The 24,334-nt window shown below is 42.4% G+C and overlaps 1 protein-coding gene across 7 annotated transcripts in view; it reads right to left on the minus strand.

Moving 5' to 3' along the window:
* The window catches only part of LOC142472235 (ectonucleoside triphosphate diphosphohydrolase 8-like), a 95,563-nt gene that overhangs the window by 21,760 nt on the left and 49,469 nt on the right, over positions 1–24,334 (minus strand). For all 7 annotated transcript variants that reach the window (XM_075579146.1, XM_075579148.1, XM_075579150.1 and 4 more), the window contains exon 5: positions 16,626–16,776. In XM_075579146.1, the coding sequence (XP_075435261.1) occupies positions 16,626–16,776 (151 nt within the window). The remainder of the gene's footprint in view (positions 1–16,625; positions 16,777–24,334) is intronic.

The following is a 24,334-nucleotide window of genomic DNA, read 5'->3' on the forward strand; positions in this document are numbered from 1 at the left end:
CAGCCAGATGATGTAATAATCAGCAACACGGTCAGAGACTCCCTCCAGATACACCTCCCACAGCTCTCACTGCTCACCAGCAGGCAACTGCAAAACCGGAAGCGACAGCAGTCCCAAGCAAAATAGCAACAGCTCCAAGGTACTCTCTCTGTTCGTGCAGTAATGTCAGCCACAAACTCGCCTCTTTGGGAAACGCCCTACGCGTTTCGTCACTAAAGACTTCGTTATTATTATTTTTTGGGGGTTTGCGCATGGCAGAAGGCCTTCTGTCGGCTTAGCATGCGTTTCATTGACTGTAGGCGCCCCCTCTGACTCCGAGACACGCGACAAAGGTTATTTGACTTTCTGCCTTTAAAACTTGACCCGCGCATGCGCAGTGAGTGCGTTTCAGGAGACGGGCAGATCACTGCGTTTCAGATAACGCTTGGCGGTCCACAGCAACGGGAGAGTCCCACATTAAGCATGTAAGGTATTGTTTTAATTCAATTATGTGTTGCACCTTTTTGTTATGGCTTTGGAGGGTATTTATATGTGTTCTATTGCACTCTGTATTCACATCACCTTGAGAAAGGCCCCGCATGTAGGACCGAAACGTTGGATATGATGTCTCATTAATACAAATGTTTTTTGACTACTTTCTGGAGTGCTGCCTCTGATATTCGTCCACACGGTATCGTATTGCATATATATATATATATATATATATATATATATATGAAAAAATCATCTCAGTTGGCACACTGTAAACATAAGTAAGATGCTGATGCTAGCCCCATATGCACATGTAAAAAGTAGATTTTACCAGATTGGAGTCCGGAAAAAACGAGACAGCACACAGTCCAGTAGTTCCAATGAAGTTGTATTCAAGATTGTTTGAAATACATCTTTCTACTTGGAACCCTGGAAACAGGTTCTACCAGAGGGTTTGAGCAGGGTTTTTCATTATTAGAGCACTAATATTAATTATTATTGCACTTGCACGTATCACTATTATATGTATTTAAGTTGTTAGCGCCTTATATTCACTTATTCACGATATGTTGTATTCAAAGTAACATGGCACCACCTCCAACGTTTCGGTCCACTCAACGTGACCTTCCTCAGGGACGTGCAATAAGTGAATGCTAATCCACCACCTTATATACCCAAACAAATCAAAATTAAAATGAACTCACCCGTGCAGGGGCAACATTGCCCGCGAAACCGCGCCGCTGTGACACGCATGCAAATGCTGGAACGCATCGCCATCTTGGATCCACTAATATGAAACGTCCTATTGAACTACGGTGGCCTCAATGGTCCGCCCGTAGGTACAATCGCGCATGCGCGGACTCCTCATGCCGTGACCCGCAGTGTACTGCTGGAACGCATCGCCATATTGTATGGCTTATAGCATATATGACTAATGAGACAACTTGTGATGGGCAAGAGTGTGTCCATCCGGAGACAATATTCATACTGTAGTCCGTGGTCAAACTCTGTCCTAAAGACAACTTGTGACCAACAAGGCATATTTGAACGATATGTCAGATGTTTTACAGTCTCAAATACAACATATAGTATCTACGGTCTCGAAGCGGGACATCATGAACAATCTTGATGCACACACTAAAACCATAGGGTGATAAAGTGAAAATAACAATTCAAGGGCACATATGGAAATAACACATGAAGACGTAATGCAGAAATATCACAAAAGGAACAACGACAAACAAAAGTGCACAACCACACAGCAGTAAACAATTGTACAGTAACACTAAATATCATAGTCCTGATTTCATTCATAAGAAACATCCTAGCGAAAAATCTTCGTTTAAGCCAAAAGGGGCCACTGTTTTTAATTCAAAGATGTGTCTCGCTTCGCTTTGCAACAAGAGTCTGTTTCTATCACCCCCTCGTGCAGGCGCTCGGATCTGTGAGATTGGCATGCACCTAAACGTTGCCAATGAATGTTTAAAGTCCCTGAAATGTTTGGCAACAGGGAGACATTTGAACTCCAAATCCTTGGCGTCCGTGGATAATGCTTTACGAATTGTTGAAAGATGGATGGCTATGCGTTCTTTAAGCATTCGCACTGTCTTCCCAGTATAAAGTAAACCACAGGGACATTTAATCAAATATATAACAAATTTTGATTCACAATTCAGATGTTGGTGAATTTTGATTTTGGTCCCATTGTGTGGATGGCAATAGAAAGACCCCACCTGCATATATTGGCAGTTCGTGCAACCCTTACACCTGTAGGCCCCAGGTTTTTGGGTTAACCAAGTTTTGTCCTTGCCATATTTGTCAGCTGGATCTGCCTGCGTGATCATGTCCCCAATAGACGGACCACGGCGAAAACAAAACAAGGGGGGTTCACGAAAGAAATTACCTATTTTGTCATCATTAGCTAAAACATGCCAATTATCTCTAATGCCACGTTGTATGCATGGGGACGCAGTGCTGAATGTGCTTATAACATTGAATCTTGAGCTTTTTGTTTGCTCTCCCAGTTCGGTGTTAGTACAATCCACATTGTCCAACCGGATCACACGATCCAGTGCATCTTTGACGTCGACCGGACTATAACCTCGCTCTAGGAACCTGTTAGCCATGTTGATAAGAGCAGGTTCCAACTCATTGTGATCACTAGTGATTCGCTTCACTCGTAGTAGCTGTGAAAACGGAAGCCCCTTTTTCAACGGGGCCGGGTGGTGGCTTGTGGCATAGAGCAGTGTGTTCTTGTCAGTTATTTTTTGATATAGCCTAGTGGCCAATTTGTCGCCTGCTTTGTATACCATCGTATCCAAGAATGGAATTTCAAGTTCACTGTAACACAGCGTAAAACGTATCTTTGATGGAATATCGTTAAGACGGTTCACAAAGTCCTGTAATTCCACAGTAGAACCACTTCAAACAATAAAAATATCGTCAATGTAGCGTAAAAACTTTCTGATGTAGTGTGCATTGGGCGCATCGCATAAGATGTGGGTTTGCTCATACATGTCCATGTAAAGGTTCGCATATGATGGGGCCATGTTTGAGCCCATGGCTGTCCCACTGAGTTGGAGATAATATGAATTTTCAAACCTAAAGAAATTTTTGTTTAGGATGACTTCTATCAGGAGCAGTAAGAATTCAGACGGAGGTCCAGTCTGCAACGTGCTTGTTATCAACTTTCTCCTGATAGCCTCCAACCCCTCTTTGTGCGGAATGTTCGTATAAAGACTTGCTACATCGAGGGTAGCCAATATGCACCCAGATGGATTAAATGCTAGATCGTTAATATGCTCCATGAAGTTGGTAGTGTCCTTGACAAATGTAGCCATGCCCGCCACCAACGGTTGTAAATAAAAATCCACGTATTGCGAAATCGGATGGCATAGTGATGTCCGAGCCGAGATGATTGGTCGACCCGGTGGGTGTGTTGTAGACTTGTGAATCTTGGGGATCGTATACATGACAGGTATTCTAGGGTGCTGCTGGGTAAGGAAACCGCCGGTATCGTCCGAGATCCATCCATTGGATATGCCCATTTGTATTATGGCATCGATTTCCCCTTTGTACGCCACAGTGGGATCTTTGCCCAACTGTTTGTACGTTTCAGTGTCTCCCAGTTGGCGCAACACCTCTTCTCTGTAGTAAAGATAGTCCAAAATGACGATTCCACCGCCTTTGTCGGCGGCCCGGATGATGATACTCTTGTTATTTCTTAGGGACTTGACCGCCAGTCTTTCGTCAGTCGTCAAATTGAAGAAGCTGGTTTTCTGCGTCTTAATCTTGCTTCTTGTAGCTTTACCTAGAAGGTTCATAAATGTTGCAATACTGGGATTAGACACCTGTGGATCAAACGTACTGCGTGGCTTGAAATGGAATCTTGTGTATTCAGGTGCTTGATTGGCTTCTGATTTTGAAAAGAAGTCCTTGAGTTTAAGGTGTCTATTCAATTTAAAGAGGTCCACTTCCCATTTGAATGGGTCTTGCTTATACGTTGGCACGAAGCCAAGACCTTTGTGTAAAACATTTAACTCCGCCGACGAGAGGGTGTGTTTGGAAAGATTAAAAATTACCGTTTCCTGGGTTGTTGTTTTGGACCTCTCCCCCTGTTTGGGTGGCGCTCCGGATATCGTCGTCTTTCGGCCTCCTCGCCTGATTTTCCTCCGGCATCTCCGACTCCTATAGGCGGTTTGGCTCTCCCATCCGGGCCTTGTCCTAAAAAAGAAGGTTCTGCAGACATGTTGTCACTGACAGTGTCCGCGGCGTCTGAGAAGTCCGTATCACTGGTGTTGTACCCAAGCTTTCTGTACCCCCCCCGTCTTCGGCGGGACTGGCCCCTCTGCTGACCTTGCACACCTGTGGGTGGATCACTTAGCCCCAGCAACCATCTGTATACCTTACGATCCTTGTAATCTGATTCAACAATTTTGAGTTTCTCTCTCTTATATTTAATGAGATTGTTTCTGTATGTGTCAATGCAGGACTGTATTTTGTCCGTCCAATTTGTTGAAGTGTCAGTCTCTAAAGTTGTTCCATGTTTGGAGTAAATGGTGTCTATCTCTTTTTTAATCTTAATGATTTCCTTGCTTGATTGATCGATTACAAGGATGATCAAGTCAAATGCGCATTTATTTAATATTGCAATCCATCTTCTACAGAACTCTGGATCTGTTCTCCCTATAGTGGGCTGGTTTTTTATTCTAAACCCATGGGGTAGCAATTTTTCTTTGTGATAATGTGACAGCGTCACACCGTGCAGATAGTAATCAACTTCCCTCTTTTTCAATTTAATCAGGTCATTGTACACGTCACTCGCTCTTTCAGGTCCCAAAACAGATTCAAAGGATTCCGTGTAACGGATGCTGGAAATCTCAGCCTCGCTAAAGCTAGCTGATTCAGAGATGGCTGAAAAAACCCCAAACGTATCTGCAAACTCCTCCATGTTGTTTCCTTACGTGGATAAAACCAACATTCATTTATGATAAGGCTGTTACACGTAAAACGTCCACGGAATAGGCCAAAAACGCCGTGGACCACAAACTTTAACCCCTCGCAGGGTACTTGGTATCCTTTTGCTGGCAGGTGCCCAACTCATATAGTTACACATGAAAAAATCATCTCAGTTGGCACACTGTAAACATAAGTAAGATGCTGATGCTAGCCCCATATGCACATGTAAAAAATAGATTTTACCAGATTGGAGTCCGGAAAAAAGAGACAGCACACAGTCCAGTAGTTCCAATGAAGTTGTATTCAAAGTAACATGGCACCACCTCCAATGTTTCGGTCCACTCAACGTGACCTTCCTCAGGGACGTGCAATAAGTGAATGCTAATCCACCACCTTGTATACCCAAACATTCGTTTTTTCCGGACTCCAATCTGGTAAAATCTACTTTTTACATGTGCATATGGGGCTAGCATCAGCATCTTACTTATGTTTACAGTGTGCCAACTGAGATGATTTTTTCATGTGTAACTATATGAGTTGGGCACCTGCCAGCAAAAGGATACCAAGTACCCTGCGAGGGGTTAAAGTTTGTGGTCCACGGCGTTTTTGGCCTATTCCGTGGACGTTTTACGTGTAACAGCCTTATCATAAATGAATGTTGGTTTTATCCACGTAAGGAAACAACATGGAGGAGTTTGCAGATACGTTTGGGGTTTTTTCAGCCATCTCTGAATCAGCTAGCTTTAGCGAGGCTGAGATTTCCAGCATCCGTTACACGGAATCCTTTGAATCTGTTTTGGGACCTGAAAGAGCGAGTGACGTGTACAATGACCTGATTAAATTGAAAAAGAGGGAAGTTGATTACTATCTGCACGGTGTGACGCTGTCACATTATCACAAAGAAAAATTGCTACCCCGTGGGTTTAGAATAAAAAACCAGCCCACTATAGGGAGAACAGATCCAGAGTTCTGTAGAGGATGGATTGCAATATTAAATAAATGCGCATTTGACTTGATCATCCTTGTAATCGATCAATCAAGCAAGGAAATCATTAAGATTAAAAAAGAGATAGACACCATTTACTCCAAACATGGAACAACTTTAGAGACTGACACTTCAACAAATTGGACGGACAAAATACAGTCCTGCATTGACACATACAGAAACAATCTCATTAAATATAAGAGAGAGAAACTCAAAATTGTTGAATCAGATTACAAGGATCGTAAGGTATACAGATGGTTGCTGGGGCTAAGTGATCCACCCACAGGTGTGCAAGGTCAGCAGAGGGGCCAGTCCCGCCGAAGACGGGGGGGGTACAGAAAGCTTGGGTACAACACCAGTGATACGGACTTCTCAGACGCCGCGGACACTGTCAGTGACAACATGTCTGCAGAACCTTCTTTTTTAGGACAAGGCCCGGATGGGAGAGCCAAACCGCCTATAGGAGTCGGAGATGCCGGAGGAAAATCAGGCGAGGAGGCCGAAAGACGACGATATCCGGAGCGCCACCCAAACAGGGGGAGAGGTCCAAAACAACAACCCAGGAAACGGTAATTTTTAATCTTTCCAAACACACCCTCTCGTCGGCGGAGTTAAATGTTTTACACAAAGGTCTTGGCTTCGTGCCAACTTATAAGCAAGACCCATTCAAATGGGAAGTGGACCTCTTTAAATTGAATAGACACCTTAAACTCAAGGACTTCTTTTCAAAATCAGAAGCCAATCAAGCACCTGAATACACAAGATCCCATTTCAAGCCACGCAGTACGTTTGATCCACAGGTGTCTAATCCCAGTATTGCAACATTTATGAACCTTCTAGGTAAAGCTACAAGAAGCAAGATTAAGACGCAGAAAACCAGCTTCTTCAATTTGACGACTGACGAAAGACTGGCGGTCAAGTCCCTAAGAAATAACAAGAGTATCATCATCCGGGCCGCCGACAAAGGCGGTGGAATCGTCATTTTGGACTATCTTTACTACAGAGAAGAGGTGTTGTGCCAACTGGGAGACACTGAAACGTACAAACAGTTGGGCAAAGATCCCACTGTGGCGTACAAAGGGGAAATCGATGCCATAATACAAATGGGCATATCCAATGGATGGATCTCGGAAGATACCGGCGGTTTCCTTACCCAGCAGCACCCTAGAATACCTGTCATGTATACGATCCCCAAGATTCACAAGTCTACAACACACCCACCGGGTCGACCAATCATCTCGGCTCGGACATCACTATGCCATCCGATTTCGCAATACGTGGATTTTTATTTACAACCGTTGGTGGCGGGCATGGCTACATTTGTCAAGGACACTACCAACTTCATGGAGCATATTAACGATCTAGCATTTAATCCATCTGGGTGCATATTGGCTACCCTCGATGTAGCAAGTCTTTATACGAACATTCCGCACAAAGAGGGGTTGGAGGCTATCAGGAGAAAGTTGATAACAAGCACGTTGCAGACTGGACCTCCGTCTGAATTCTTACTGCTCCTGATAGAAGTCATCCTAAACAAAAATTTCTTTAGGTTTGAAAATTCATATTATCTCCAACTCAGTGGGACAGCCATGGGCTCAAACATGGCCCCATCATATGCGAACCTTTACATGGACATGTATGAGCAAACCCACATCTTATGCGATGCGCCCAATGCACACTACATCAGAAAGTTTTTACGCTACATTGACGATATTTTTATTGTTTGGAGTGGTTCTACTGTGGAATTACAGGACTTTGTGAACCGTCTTAACGATATTCCATCAAAGATACGTTTTACGCTGTGTTACAGTGAACTTGAAATTCCATTCTTGGATACGATGGTATACAAAGCAGGCGACAAATTGGCCACTAGACTATATCAAAAAATAACTGACAAGAACACACTGCTCTATGCCACAAGCCACCACCCGGCCCCGTTGAAAAAGGGGCTTCCGTTTTCACAGCTACTACGAGTGAAGCGAATCACTAGTGATCACAATGAGTTGGAACCTGCTCTTATCAACATGGCTAACAGGTTCCTAGAGCGAGGTTATAGTCCGGTCGACGTCAAAGATGCACTGGATCGTGTGATCCGGTTGGACAATGTGGATTGTACTAACACCGAACTGGGAGAGCAAACAAAAAGCTCAAGATTCAATGTTATAAGCACATTCAGCACTGCGTCCCCATGCATACAACGTGGCATTAGAGATAATTGGCATGTTTTAGCTAATGATGACAAAATAGGTAATTTCTTTCGTGAACCCCCCTTGTTTTGTTTTCGCCGTGGTCCGTCTATTGGGGACATGATCACGCAGGCAGATCCAGCTGACAAATATGGCAAGGACAAAACTTGGTTAACCCAAAAACCTGGGGCCTACAGGTGTAAGGGTTGCACGAACTGCCAATATATGCAGGTGGGGTCTTTCTATTGCCATCCACACAATGGGACCAAAATCAAAATTCACCAACATCTGAATTGTGAATCAAAATTTGTTATATATTTGATTAAATGTCCCTGTGGTTTACTTTATATTGGGAAGACAGTGCGAATGCTTAAAGAACGCATAGCCATCCATCGTTCAACAATTCGTAAAGCATTATACACAGACGCCAAGGATTTGGAGTTCAAATGTCTCCCTGTTGCCAAACATTTCAGGGACTTTAAACATTCATTGGCAACGTTTAGGTGCATGCCAATCTCACAGATCCGAGCGCCTGCACGAGGGGGTGATAGAAACAGACTCTTGTTGCAAAGCGAAGCGAGACACATCTTTGAATTAAAAACAGTGGCCCCTTTTGGCTTAAACGAAGATTTTTCGCTAGGATGTTTCTTATGAATGAAATCAGGACTATGATATTTAGTGTTACTGTACAATTGTTTACTGCTGTGTGGTTGTGCACTTTTGTTTGTCGTTGTTCCTTTTGTGATATTTCTGCATTACGTCTTCATGTGTTATTTCCATATGTGCCCTTGTATTGTTATTTTCACTTTATCACCCTATGGTTTTAGTGTGTGCATCAAGATTGTTCATGATGTCCCGCTTCGAGACCGTAGATACTATATGTTGTATTTGAGACTGTAAAACATCTGACATATCGTTCAAATATGCCTCGTTGGTCACAAGTTGTCTTTAGGACAGAGTTTGACCACGGACTACAGTATGAATATTGTCTCCGGATGGACACACTCTTGCCCATCACAAGTTGTCTCATTAGTCATATATGCTATAAGCCCACGGGTCCCTCTAATTTAGGAGATTGGTTTTACTATACATGGTATCTTGTTTTCGATTTTAGACTCTATTAGTCATTGTAGTTATAGTATTTATTACAGTGGGACATTGATAACAATATATCTTACAGTGATGCACACAGCGTTTCACATGTTTGTTGGTTAATTGGTTTATGTATGTTTGCTGTGTGTGCCATGCGTTCTCATGCTGGAACGGGTCCTTTTGAGTATTTTCTAAGCAAACAACAACACACATCATAACATGCTTTATTGTGCCTTTGTATCTGAGCTTCCTCAAACGGTCCCATTTGTTAGGTGCCCTTCGTTATAGTGTTTGGGCATTTATTATACCAGAACCTCATACATGTTCTTGAGGTTGTATCTGTGTGAGGGCGCTTTCATGCACATAGTGGGGTAAGCTTAAAGACAGTAAAGATCCTGCGTTGCACCGCATTTTGCTTGCTGAGTCGCCAGGGGAGCTTCGCGCATGCGCGAACCGCCACTATAGTGGCCATATGCACCATTCGGGCCACCGTAGCTAGGTTAAATATGTAACACCACTGGATACAATATGGCGATGCGTTCCAGCAGTACACTGCGGGTCACGGCATGAGGAGTCCGCGCATGCGCGATTGTACCTACGGGCGGACCATTGAGGCCACCGTAGTTCAATAGGACGTTTCATATTAGTGGATCCAAGATGGCGATGCGTTCCAGCATTTGCATGCGTGTCACAGAGGCGCGGTTTCGCGGGCAATGTTGCCCCTGCACGGGTGAGTTCATTTTAATTTTGATTTGTTTGGGTATATAAGGTGGTGGATTAGCATTCACTTATTGCACGTCCCTGAGGAAGGTCACGTTGAGTGGACCGAAACGTTGGAGGTGGTGCCATGTTACTTTGAATACAACTTCATTGGAACTACTGGACTGTGTGCTGTCTCGTTTTTTCCGGACTCCAATCTGGTAAAATCTACTTTTTATATATATATATATATATATATATATATATATATATATATATATATATATATATACCATCACGGACCTCTAGGGGCTGGAATAGGGCAGCTATATGACCTTTTCAACAGTTAATCTTCCCTAGAGAAAAGCAGCAGCTGAAAACTAATTAATCAGGCTGGACTCCTGAGTGAATGGAGAAGTGTTTTAAAAGACACAGGAGCTGACAGACTGAGAGAGACAGACACTGCCGTTCCCAGGGAAGAGAGTGACAAAAAGGTGAGTTTCTCTGAGCTCACATGTGGCCGAGTTCCCTTAGAAAGGGAGGACGATAGACCAAGCTGAAGCGGGGATGTCTGCTCCAAAGGACTAACAGATCAGCAAAATGCTTTATTATTGTGTGTAGAGACTGCATACATTGGTGCCTATGCCAGGGCATGTTTTGGGGGTGGGAACCAGCTTAGCTGGACATCCAACTAGCAAGGGTGAAAGCTACTGTGAAGAATGGATGCTACCCTGGCAGGGTGACACTCCATTTTACTGCTGTCTCCATTTTGTATGAATGTTTGTGTGCCAGAAGAATAAATGATGTGCATTCGCTCCTGGCAGAACAGCCCCCACCTTGGTACTAGACCCCCTCTTTGTTTCACTTAGAGAAACAAGCTTTTGCAAGATACGCAGAAATGTTGTTTCAGAACTAAACTGATACAAATAAGAATAAGACGTCTTCTATTGTTGCACAAAAGTATAGCGATAAGATGTACCCTGACGTACTTTGTTATTGTCTTGTTGTTGTCATTTTGATGCACCCTGACGTACTTTGCTGTTGTACTAAGTTGTTTTTAAGCAGTTGTTATTAATGCTTAGTGACCTTTAAAATGATAGGTTATAGAAATATATTTTAGCTTGTGTAAGTAATGTAAGACAATAACATAAGAAAATATATTGTTTCTTTATAAGTAATCCAGCCCCTTATGGGAGGAACTATATGTTGTAGAAAATTGTATAAGAAAGCATACATTGTGACTAGGAGTCAAATCAGCTACCTGTAGCGGTCTCCATGTGTGTACATCTGTATACAATAAAGCTCACGTGTTATTCTGCTGAACCCTAATAATTTATTGTTATTATTTCTACGTTTCACACTACGGTGTAGTTAGCTTTCCCTAAAGGGAATAGGGGTTCTTTTTATGTTTTGTATGGACTTAAAGGGACGATGGGCCTGTTGGTGTATGATATAATCGCTGTAAATAAACCCCATAGAGAAAAATACAGTGTTCCGGCCTTAAATTGGGATAAAAGAGACTGCAACGTGGTGTGGGCATCACACACACACATATATATATATATATATATATATATATATATATATATGTGTGATGCCCACACCACGTTGCAGTCTCTTTTATCCCAATTATATATATATATATATATATATATATATATATATATGTGATGCCCACACCACGTTGCAGTCTCTTTTATCCCAATTATATATATATATATATATATATATATATATATATATATATATATATATATATATATATATATATATATATATATATACCGGTATATTGAAAGGAGTGGGGAAGAAATGAAGTAGCGCCCACTGTAATACATAGTTACATAGTACATAGTTACATAGTAGATGAGGTTGAAAAAAGACGTAGGTCCATCAAGTTCAACCTATGCTAAATTTAGACAACAGATACTTTATTCTATATCTATACTTACTTATTGATCCAGAGGAAGGCAAACAAAAAACCCCATTAAGGGGAAAAATTAATTCCTTCCTGACTCCAAGAATTGGCAATCGGATTAATCCCTGGATCAACATCCTTCCCATGTATACTTATTTGGTATATCCCTGTATACCTTTCCCATCTAAAAAGATGTCCAACCTTTTTTTGAACAAATCTATTGTATCTGCCATCACAGTCTCCATGGGTAATGAATTCCACATTTTAACTGCCCTTACTGTAAAGAACCCATTCCTTTGTTGCTGGTGAAATTTCCATTCCTCCAACCTTAAGGGATGGCCCGAGTCCTTTGTACTGCCCGTGGGATGAATAGTTCTTTTGAAAGCTCCTTGTATTGTCCCTGAATATATTTGTATATAGTTATCATATCCCCTTTTAGACGCCTCTTTTCTAATGTAAATAAATCTAATTTAGCTAGCCTCTCCTCATAAGTTAGAATGTCCATCCCCTTTATTAATTTGGTGGCTCTTCTCTGCACTCTCTCTAGTTCCATAATGTCTTTTCTTAGGATTGGTGCCCAAAAATGTACTCCATATTCAAGGTGTGGTGTTACTAATGCTTTGTAAAGGGGCATAATTATGTTTACTTCCCTTCCATCCATTGCCCGTTTGATGCAAGATAAGGTCTTGTTTGCCTTTGCAGCTACTGCATGACATTGGGCACTATTGCTAAGCCTGCTGTCTACAAGCACTCCTAAATCCTTCTCCATCAAGGATTCCCCCAATATATCTCCATTTAATTTGTAAGTCGCCTTTTTATTCTTGCATCCCAAATGCATAACCTTACATTTATCTGTATTAAACCTCATTTGCCATTTACCTGCCCACGTTTCCAGTCTCTCCAAGTCCTTCTGAAGAGACATTACATCCTGCTCTGATTCTATTACCTTACACAATTTAGTATCATCAACAAAGATGGAGACTTTGCTCTCGATCCCAACCTCAAGGTCATTAATAAACAAGTTAAAAAGCAGGGGTCCCAGTACCGATCCCTGAGGTACTCCACTCACGACTTTAGCCCAACCTGAAAAAGTTCCATTTATGACAACCCTCTGTTGTCTGTTCTTTAACCAGTTTTCAATCCAGGTGCATATATTATTACTGAGTCCAATTTTCTTTATTTTGTACACCAACCTCGTGTAAAACCGTATCAAAAGCCTTTGCAAAATGGAAGTAGACCACATCAACTGCATTACCCTGGTCTAAATTCCTACTTACCTCCCCAAAGAAACAAATAAGGTTAGTTTGGCAAGATCTATCCTTCATAAATCCATGCTGACTATTACTAATAATTTTGTTTTCCATTAGGTATTCCTGAATATTATCCCGTATTAAACCTTCAAGTAGTTTCCCTACTATTGAAGTCAGGCTTACAGGTCTGTAATTTCCCGGTTGTGATCTAGCTCCCTTTTTAAATATAGGCACCACATCTGCTTTACACCAATTTTGTGGTACTGAGCCTGTGGAAATGGAGTCCTTGAATATTAAATATAATGGTTTGGCTATTACTGAGCTTAACTCCTTGAGAACTCTTGGATGTATGCCATCGGGGCCAGGTGCCTTATTTACTTAAATATTTTCAAGTCGCTTATGAACTTCTTCCTCAGTTAACCAATTGGTCATTAATATGGAGGTTGTGGCTTCCTCCTGTAGCGCTACTATTGAACTTGATTCTTCCCTGGTAAACACAGAGGCAAAGAATTTGTTTAATACCTCTGCTTTTTCCTTATCTCCAATAATCTGCCTACCCATCTCACACTGAAAGGGTCCTATATTTTCTTTTCTTATTTTTTTATTAAGGTACTTAAAGAACTTTTTAGGGTTGACCTTACTTTCTATTGCAATCCTTTTTTCATTATCCATTTTTGCTAATTTGATTGCACTTTTGCAATTTTTGTTACATTCCTTATAATACTGATACGATGTCTCCGTCCCTTCTGACTTATAGAATCTAAACGCCTTCCTCTTCTTGTCCATTTCCTCCCCTACCTGTTTATTTAGCCACATTGGGTTTGACTTATTTCTTTTATACTTATTATCCAAGGGTATACACTGATAAGTGTGCTTTTCTAACAATGTTTTAAAGACTACCCATTTATCTTCTACATTTTTCCCTGCAAAAACATCATCCCATTGTATTACTACTAGATTAGACCTCAGTTTATTAAAATCTGCCTTTCTAAAGTTTAAAGTCTTTGTTGAACCCAAGTAATCTGTTTTTTGATCATTTATTTCAAATGAGACATGTTATGATCACTGTTACCCAAATGTTCCAGGACTTAAATATTTGTCATTACTTCTACATTGTTTGATATGACCAAATCCAGAACTGCCCCTCTCCTGGTTGGTTCCTCAATAATTTGGGTCATATAATTATCTTTAAGCACCCCCAAAAACCTGTTTCCTTTTGTTGTAACGCTAATCTCATTGCCCTAGTCTATGTCTGGATAATTAAAATCCCCCATTATGCAAACATGACCCAGTTTTGATGCCTTCTCCATTTGCAAATGTATTTTAGCTTCCTCAATCTCACAGATATTTGGTGGTTTATAGCATATTCCCACAAACATTTTCTTTATACTTTTACCTCCACTGCTAATTTCTATCCACAAGGTCTCTACATTTTCATCATTCCCTTCATAGACATCATCCCTTATAATAGGTATTAGATCTGGTTTAACATACAGTATAGACATACTCCACCTCCCCTTCTATTTGTTCGATCCTTCCGAAAAAGAGAATACCCCTTTAAATTAACTGTCCAGTAATCCTAAACTAATGCTGACCAAAAAGGGATATGGAGTGTGTGCAGACTATTATATACCAACAATAAAAAAATCTATTATTTCAATATAAAAAACTCCTCCGTCTACAGGCACTCCTCCTCCGGTAGTCTGTGTGTGTATGTGCAATAAAATTAATACAATTAAGAGTTGCTGCACTTGCCACTCCAAACACACCCTACGTCTGGGATGACTTCGTCAGGGTATCACAAAGTCATCCCAGACTAAACTCTTAGGGTGTGTTTGGAGTGGCAAGTGCAGCAACTCTTAATTCTATTGCACATACACACGGAGAGACTGGACCGCATAGCCTTTTCATCAGAGGGCAGGCCAAGCAGTGGATCCACACCGCGAGGTGTTGCGAGTGAGCTGGGACTATTGGAGGAGGAGTGCTTGTAGACGGAGGAGCCAGAATAGAAGGGCGCATGGCGCGCAGTCATCACGTCCAGTTCACGGAGTGAGTGACGAGTTTCCAAATCCTGTCCGCACAGTGAGAGAGGCACCCAATTTACCAGAGAAGCTCCGCTGGAACCTTGCTGCTGCAAGTGTTGGGGTTTGAGATTTAATCTCATAAACGCTGTTGTTCTAGATCTGTTTGTGAGTGCGCTTTTTATATATTTTTCCAGTCCTACATAAATTGTGAAACTTTAATACACTAGCAGTGCGCCTGTTTTCTTTTTGTTTCTTCATAACCAACGGTCCTGTGTCTATTCATTCAATACACTTGTTAGATCAATTCTTGAGTGCTGATTTCGTTTCCAAACGGTATCGTATTGCTTATTCTTCATTATAGGATCTGCACCCACACCAGTGACTGCTATTACGGAGTGCCTTCTGTTCCTTTGTTTCTCTGTGTCTCTCTCTCTCTCACACAAAATTAAGGACTTGAGAAAGGAACGGGAGGTCCGAAACGTCGCTCCATTTTTCCTGTGTTTACCCTGATGCTTGTGATGTTGGATTAAACCTTTTTGTATCTGAATTTTTGAGTGCTGCGGATTGTGTTTTTGTTGTATCTATTTTTGCTAACGGGTGGTGATCCTGGTCGTACTGCTAGCACCTCGTCTGGATAAGATACGTTTTTACCCTGCCTTTACCCATTTAGAGTGCCCTGAACTTTTGTTTGTTATATATATATATATATATATATATATATATATATATATATATATATATATATATATATATATATATATGTGTGTGTGTGTGTGTATGTAGAGGTATCAGTACCGTGTTAGCCGAGCTTCAATAATGAAAAAATAAATAGATGATACCTGTTCTGTGGCTAACGAAATGCTTATATTTGTGCGAGCTTTCGAGATACACTGATCTCTTCTTCCGGCGAAGCGTTTCGTTAGCCACAGACCGGTATCATCTATTTATTTTTTGATTTTATATATATATATATATATATATATATATATATATATATATATAGATAGATAGATAGATAGATAGATAGATATAGATAGAGTATATATATATATACAGTGGTTGACAAATCACCAAAAAATCTACTCGCCACACAAAAAAATCTACTCGCCACCTAGTACCAAACGTGTGCTGCTTGGGCCAATATTTACTCGCCCGGGGGTTAAATCCACTCGCCCGGGGCGAGCAAATGTATAGGTTTGTCGAACACTGTATATATATATATATATATATATATATACACCACACACACACACACACACACAGTTATGACTGGGTGTCCAGTAGAGATAGTGTGGCCAATTAATGTTGTGTATGCTATTAATGTTACCCACAGGGCCTTGCAACTTCAAGCTGCTCTAGATTCTCAGAGCCAAATGCCTTAAGGTAACGAAACATGGTGTTGCAGAACCTGGGTGCACTGATGCTGTGAAATGCAGGTTAAAATGACCCACTTCCATTCAAAGCCGCGATGTAGAGTAGGGCAGTGTAGAAAGGGGCGCTATCCACACATTAGTAATAAGCAGCCTTTTGCTCTTACTGTACCTCAGCAATCTCATTCCAGCTGTGGCTCCCAGATATACTGGAGTCTCCGCCTGTCTGTCCTTGGGTATAATGTTCATTGCTTCATTCAAGCAACGTTCCAGGGATTTGCCTGCTTTATAAGGTTCATCGGTATAGCTGGAGATGCCACCACCTGCAAGGTTAAAGGGGCATTTCATAAGAGGTATCAGCCTAGAAATACTATATCCAGCAGGAAAGAGAGCTGTTGATATGAGCTGCATGTATGGGTTGTAGGATGAAGCCACTTTAAAAATCAGTGTTTTAATTAGCTCTCATGATGGGACTAACAAGGTAATTAGGCTGCTTAGCGGCACACTGATTATCTGTGGTTAGACTTCTCAGGGAGAAGCGGGTGAAAGTCATTACCCAGAATCCCTGGCTGCAGTGGCAGCATTGTATACTAAGAGATAATGGGGAAAGGCAGGGTTGCAAACATGTGAATGTGCTCACAAGTGGTATTTTTATTGAGTCCTCAAATTGTAATTATTTTGAGACTAATGAACTTTTCTATATCCGCTAGAGTGGCTGTTTGAGCCGTTTTCAGCCAAAAATTCCCATTGACTGCGATGGGGGTTTTTGGTCGAAAACGGCCCGAACTTCCACTTTAGTGGATATAGAACTACCACCGAAAATCTGAACTAATACCAAACAGAAACAGCATGGTGTAGTACAATTTCAACCAGAATGCATACTATATAAGTGAAAGATATTCCACTCACACTTTCCTCCTTTTCATTAAAGCAGTACAGAGACACTCCTCTCTCTGAATGGAGCATGCTGTGGTTTATCTCAACAGCAAAAGCAGTAAAACGGTTGCCTAGTCTGCCTTCCTACTGTATCCTGCAATAGCATCACTTTGCTCCCACATACTTCTCTACAGCCTCACTTTAACACACAACTTTCTGCCTATTCTCTCACAATTTCTACCCTGTTACTCTTTCTCTGCTTATCAAGCTCTCATCTTCTGTCTATCTGCCATAGAAGTAACTCTCTTAACATTGCACCTTCACCCAGGGCCGCTTTAAGACCTGCGTAGGCCCTCGGCACTTTTATTTCTCGAGGCCTGTGTGTCCGATATTTTTACTCCTTTTTAGGCTAATTTCATCGTTTGCTTGTTTCTTTCGATACTAGCGATATTTGGCATCGATTCTTTTTTTCCCAATATTTAACGGTATCGCTACTTCGAAGGCATTTTAAATTAAAATTTGCTGTTTTCCCTTATTTTGTGATTTTTTTTGTTTAGGTATTTCTTAAAGTGAAATATTGTAGGCCTAAAAGGTTTGTAGGCCCTGGGCACTGTCCCCATAAACCTGTCTCCTTTTCTATTTCCACCTCCTTTTACTCCTCACGGCGAGATACAATTCTACAAGTCCCAATCTCATCAACTTTTTCTCTTTCTACTGCTGCTACTTGCAGCTGGAGATATTTCCCCCAACCCAATCGCCTTCCTTCCTGTTTTCGCTCTTCCTTCCTTCTATGGCTTTCACCAATGGACTGCTTCCATCACCCATAATAATTACCACTACTAGGACCTTGTCTTCACTAAAAACTATTCTCTTTCTCACTTCTCTACCTCTTCTTTTCCACTCTTAGACAATCATCTTATCTCCCTTGTTATGTCCAATCTACCTTCCATTACACTGCCTGCCTCCCCCCCCCCCTCACAATTCCTGAGATTATCAATCCATGGACCATGAAGCTCTGGAATCCTCCCTGAGCTCTAAGCTCTCTTCTCTATCGTGCACCAACTCTGATAACCTTGTCACCACCTAGAACTCTATCCTTTTCAACTGCCGAGACCAGCATGCTTCCCATCATCTACAGCACTCTCACTGCTTTAACCCACAACCTTCGCTCAACACTCAAGACATACTGTCAACGCTCTTGCACTCTGAGCATCTATGGAAACATTCTCCAGCTCTTACTGATTTTCACCAATACAAATTCCTGGTGTAACGCACAATGCCCTTTCTCTGCGTTGAATTCCAACCTTCAAATACCTGCCTCTCATCCTCCAATCCTACTTTAAAGACAAAGTGAACTCTATTCGATGAGAGATCCCCTCTGCCATTCTCTATGCCTATTCTCTCCCCCTTCAGCTACTCTTAGCTGCGATTTCCTCTGTAACAGAGGAGGAATCATCTTGTAACTCGTCTCCTGCCAGCTTTATCTCATTCCTTCCCCTCACCTCCCACCTCTCGCTCCCACTCTGATCACAGAGCCCCAATAAACACGGTTCCATGCTTTTACCATAGAAATAACCTGGAGGACTAAGGCCCGGGCCATAGAGGGGTGAGGAGAGCGGAGGCGCGCTAACGCTGAGGCTCGCCTGCTTTAGTCAGCGCGATTCCACGGACTTGCAGGCGAGCCAGCGTGCGCGAAGGGAGCCGGGGGGAGGTGGTTGGAGGCGGGGCAGTGACGTCGCTCGGCCAATCGCCCGCGACGCACTGACGTCAACGTCACGGTGCCGTGACGTTGACGCTGCTTAAGGCTGATTGGATGTTTTCAGCCGACAGCTTGGCGCTCGGCTGAAAACTCCAAAGCCTGAGTACGCCTGCGGACGCTCGCGTGAGCCCCCTCTCAAGGCATCCTCATTGAGGATGCAGGGGCTCAGCGCGGAGCGTTCGCACGGCTCAGCGCTGCTTGTCCTTCTATGGACGCAGCCTAAAGTGTACTAATGAGTGACATGTTTAAGAAGTTACACCCGGGAGACTTCTTTTATTTTTTTATTACTTACGTTTTTATTGATAATTTTTCAAAGAAATAGGGAGGGGGGAACATTGATAAATATAGTCTGGTAATATCACATTTGGAGAGGGATTAGGAGAGGAGGGAAGGGGACAGCATTTGTACATATGTAATACAGGCGGGCCCCGGTAATGCGGCGAGTTCCGTTCTATGGTCCCGCCGCAAAGCGAAAATCGCCGGAAAGCAGAACCCGCGATTTTCAGCATCTGCGCATGCGCAGACCGGCAATTTCCCCTCCTGCGCATGCGCAGCATCCGTTCTGTGCAAGCGTGACCACTGTTCTGCGCATGCGCGACCTCTGCACCCCCCGTTCTGCGCATGTGACGACACCACTGTATGAGCGGAACGCCGGTACCACTGTATGAGCGGTACCACTGTATGAGCGGAACGCCATAAAGCGGGCCGCTTTCTGGTACCACTGTATGAGCAGGTCGCTGAAAAGCGGGGCCCTACTGTATAGTAAACATCAATTTAGATGCAACATATCTATATATGATATATCATATATGGGGATATACCTGCATGACGGAACCAAGGGGCCCAAATCTCCGAGAACTGAGAGGTGGAGACATCCAGATAAGCTGAATTTTTTTCCATATAAACTATATGCCAGATTGTATTGTTTATTTGATTTAAAGATCGGTGGGGGGGGGGGGGGGGGGGGGCGGTAGACTGTTTCCAGTTCTTGGCGATTGTGCACCTTGTGGCTTGGGTGACTTTTTTTAAACCAAAATCTGACACCTAAAAATATTGATCATTTTTTGGGGCGATGCCGCCGTGATGATACCGCTGCCGGAGGAAGGTAAGAGCGGAGGCACCGCACATGTCTATGCACCAAACATGCACCAGAAGGCCCTGCAGTTACCCAGAGATTTCCCCTCTCAACCCGTAACACGGGAGATACCTAGCCGAAACCCGTAGTCTCCTAATCAAACCCGGAGTGGGGGCAGCCCTGGTTACACTGAATACATTAAAACTCATTAAAAGGGGTACAAAGATTGGGAGTATTTCAGTAAGTACTGTATGATCTAATAAAACTATGATTTATTTAGTTAAAAAAAAAACACAGATATAGGATTTTGAAGCTATTGCTGCTTTAAGACCGAGGCCCTCAGAAACGCAATTTGTAGATAATTTTCAGAGAAACATAAAAAGCAAAATCTTGGCTTTTAACATGGTTACATTTGCTTGTTAAACTCTTTATGTGGGAAAGAAATGAATATCTGTGGCGCCCAACATGTACAATAAAAAATAATATATATAATGTATACAACCAGGACTGAAGATTTGTATCAGACACCATGCAGTATTACGCTATGCACTCTGTTTGTTTTTGTTTCAAGCACGAGTAACACCTGTTGGAGCACAGTCCTGGATCTGATACAAATCTTCAGTCCTGGTTGTATACATTATATATATTATTTTTTATTATTATTTTTAATTGTACATGTTGGGCGCCATAGATACTGCTGCGGCAGCTTTTAATCTAACAAATCACCGGTTTTTCCCTGGCTTGTATCTGGAATGCGACGCTCTTCACCTGGCGCATGCCGCGTACATTTTGCGTTCCCAGCCACGGGTCATGCCCGGCTGACGCGCGGTTAATTGGTTTATTGATGGGTTTATTGATAATGGTTCGGATTTAATAGGCTGCAATGCTTCGCGTGTCCGCCAGATGGCAGATATTTATGAATTGTAATACGCATGCGCTTCAGTAATGTGTCGGCTTGCAGGTGTTTCGTTTAAAAAAGATAATGTACCACAGTGTGCCCTTGTAACTTGGCCTTGAGACTGAGGGAAGAGGTTGCAAAAATCTATCAATTTAGGCTTTTCATATTAAAGAAAGACAAAGACCAGTTTCGGTTAAACCCGACAGAAGTTACGTGTATTTGATGTGCCGCGATTAGTGCAACAGAGGATAAGATGGCAACAGTTGTTCAAATTTATCAGTATTTTATGGAAAACTATGACTTTTACAAATTTTCACCAACTCCTCATACGTGGAAGCGTGCAATAAGGAAAAGGTTATGTAGCGATCCCTGTTTTCATCGTATTGAGCCACAATTTGTTGGAGGGTATTGGTGTGTATCACCGGATATTTCCGGTATCCACGATCATGAAGGTGGCAAAAGGCGAAGGGTCGTGTTAAAACCAACTAAGAAACGACAGTCGCTGCCAAGCAATGCACCAGCACCGGCTTCCAATGACGGTCCCGCCGTCAGTGACAACCCTGAGCCTGAGCCGGATTTCGCGTGCAGTTTTGATGAAGCTTGCATGTACCTAAGCAATTTCCAGCCTCACCAGTTGACTACAGGTGGACTAGTCCCGCTGCAAACTATCGACGTGGATGATCAAGAAAGCTGGGCTGGCAGTGGACCGGCACCGGCGCCAGCTGAATGGGAAATACTATGGTGAGTATTGTTGCCGTATTATTTTCTGTGTTTTTTTTATTTTGACAATACTGTATAAATATCGGTGCGATTCCAAAGTCAAGCGATTCTCCTGTAAGCAATATCATTGGCTGAGCGGCTTCTACAGTACTGTACTGCAGATACTGAACAATTGGTGGAACGCTAGGCGCATGCGCATGTGAACAGGAGAAAATTATTGGTGGGGCTGGCTGGGTACTTCTTTAGGGGGCTGACCATTACTGTACATTAAAACTTTTCTTTTTGTTTTTCCTCAGAAAAGAAAACGGCTAATGGGGGGATTTCGATGGATAATATCGCGTTGTGTGACAATGCCTGCACATTGCTGAATCGGATTTAAAACCCCACGTCTACAGTTTTTTTGCCCTTGTTCCGGTCGTACAGTATACTGTGTAATAAACCCGAAAAAATAAAACTATGCATTTATTCTACATGTACAGTATCATTTACATTATGTGTGTTCTACAGTATACAGTGCCAGGTTCCTAACATCTATGGGCAAAATGAATTTTATTTCTAGGTGCCCTAGAACAGAAGTTCCCACGCCAATTGGCCGTGAACTTGACCGAGGCCCTAGTTCCCACGCCAATTGCGCGATTACCCTGACTCCGTTCTGTTGCCACGAGAGGGTCGCTATTTGCCATGCAATCCTGCCTGAACTAGGACTACATGGTGACCGAATCTGAGCCCTCTAGGTTGAACAGAACCGGAGTTATGGGTTCCAGGTTTCTGCTCATTCTGACTTTGCCCCAGCCCATAATATAGTGGATGAGGATTTCATTAGGTCATGGGAGCTGGTTCTAAAGCAATGCTCTATTATGTTGATGAACTTATTATTAGAATACCAGAAAGATAAACTTAAAAACATAGAGAGCGTGCTTGAACTGAAACTTTCAGAAGTCGAAACATGGAGATCAAATCCTAAATTTACAGAACTTGAAGGCAAACTAGGGACCAACATTGATAAATTTGCCAAAGAGTTAAAAGAACGTAAACGTATTAAATACGCAAGAGATAAAAAAGATTTCCAAGAAAACAAGATCTTTCGATATAAACTCACTAAAAAGAAACCTAGGACCGGTACATCAGAACAGACCTCATCCACTGAATGGGAGAAATCAAACAGCGAGGATGATAGAGCTAACATACTCCTTGCAGAAGGCATGGCTAACCAAATAGCGACCACCTCTCACACTCCCTCCCAGGTTCCTTTTTTAGAACAAAACAGATTGGCATCAGGCCTAAAAGGAAAAGGAAAACAAGACGAGGGAAAGGTATGGGTGTTGAGAAGTCAGGCCAGGGGACAACAACACCCCAGGAAAAGGGGCAAACCCCCGAGATACTAGGGGATAAGTTACAAGTTGTGAACCTATCAGATATGATCTTGAATGAAAACCATCTTCAACTACTCAGTAAAGGTCTATCTTATTCACCGACAGCTAGTATGGACTTATTTGAGTGGGTCAAAGATATTAACTTATTCGGGAGGAAATTGAAATTACACAAATTCTTCCGTATGAGAGAAATCAGGATAGCCAATTCCCTTGATACCACACCTCTAGACACCCAGGATCTAGAGGTTTATAACAACCTTGAGGCACTATTGGAAGAAAGCAATAGGAACCTGGGGAAGGCCCTTACACTGATCTAAGACCCAACTCTAAGTTCATACCTTTCAGCGAAAATTTCGCTAACATTGAAGTGTTCATCAACTTGGTCACTAGAGACCTTGAACATCTGACTCTAGGCCGACTACCAGACAACCTTACAACCCAAGAAAGGAAAGCATTGAAAGATCTAAGTCTGAACGGTGACATAGTCATCAAGCCTTCAGACAAAGGGGGGAATTTGGTGATCCAACGGAGTACAGACTATAAAAAGGAAAATCTCAGACTCCTATCAGACAAGAGTTGTTACGAAATACTGGGGGAAGATCCAACCACTAACTACAATAAGGAACTAGGCAGTATCCTTCAAAAAGGCATGGAAGACAAAGTCATCAGCCAACATGAGTTTGACTACATCTGGGTGAAATATCCTAAAATAGCTACGTTCTACAGCCTGCCTAAACTGCACAAGAATAAGGTCCCCCCGCCAGGGAGACCCATTGTGTCAGGGGTGGGCAACCTGACAGAACGGGCCAGTTCCTATGTGGATAAAATACTGAAACCCTTTGTGCTAACTCTACCATCCTACCTCAAGGACACCAAAGATGCTCTCAAAAGGCTGGACAACATATGCATCAGCAGTGACACCCTACTTGTCAGTTTAGACGTAGAGGGACTGTACACCAGTATAGACCATGAGTATGGTCTCAAAGCAGTGTCTCATTTTTTGAAAACCAGAGGTAGGTGGCACACGAAACATAACACCTTCACCTTAGACATCCTCAAATTCGTACTTACCAGGAACTACTTCCTCTTTGACAAAAAACTTTACCATCAGCTAAGGGGCACGGCCATGGGTACTAAATGCGCCCCCACATATGCCAATCTCTACCTGGGATGGTGGGAA

The sequence above is a fragment of the Ascaphus truei genome, chromosome 21 (genome assembly GCF_040206685.1).
Source record: "Ascaphus truei isolate aAscTru1 chromosome 21, aAscTru1.hap1, whole genome shotgun sequence".
Lineage (NCBI taxonomy): Eukaryota > Metazoa > Chordata > Amphibia > Anura > Ascaphidae > Ascaphus > Ascaphus truei.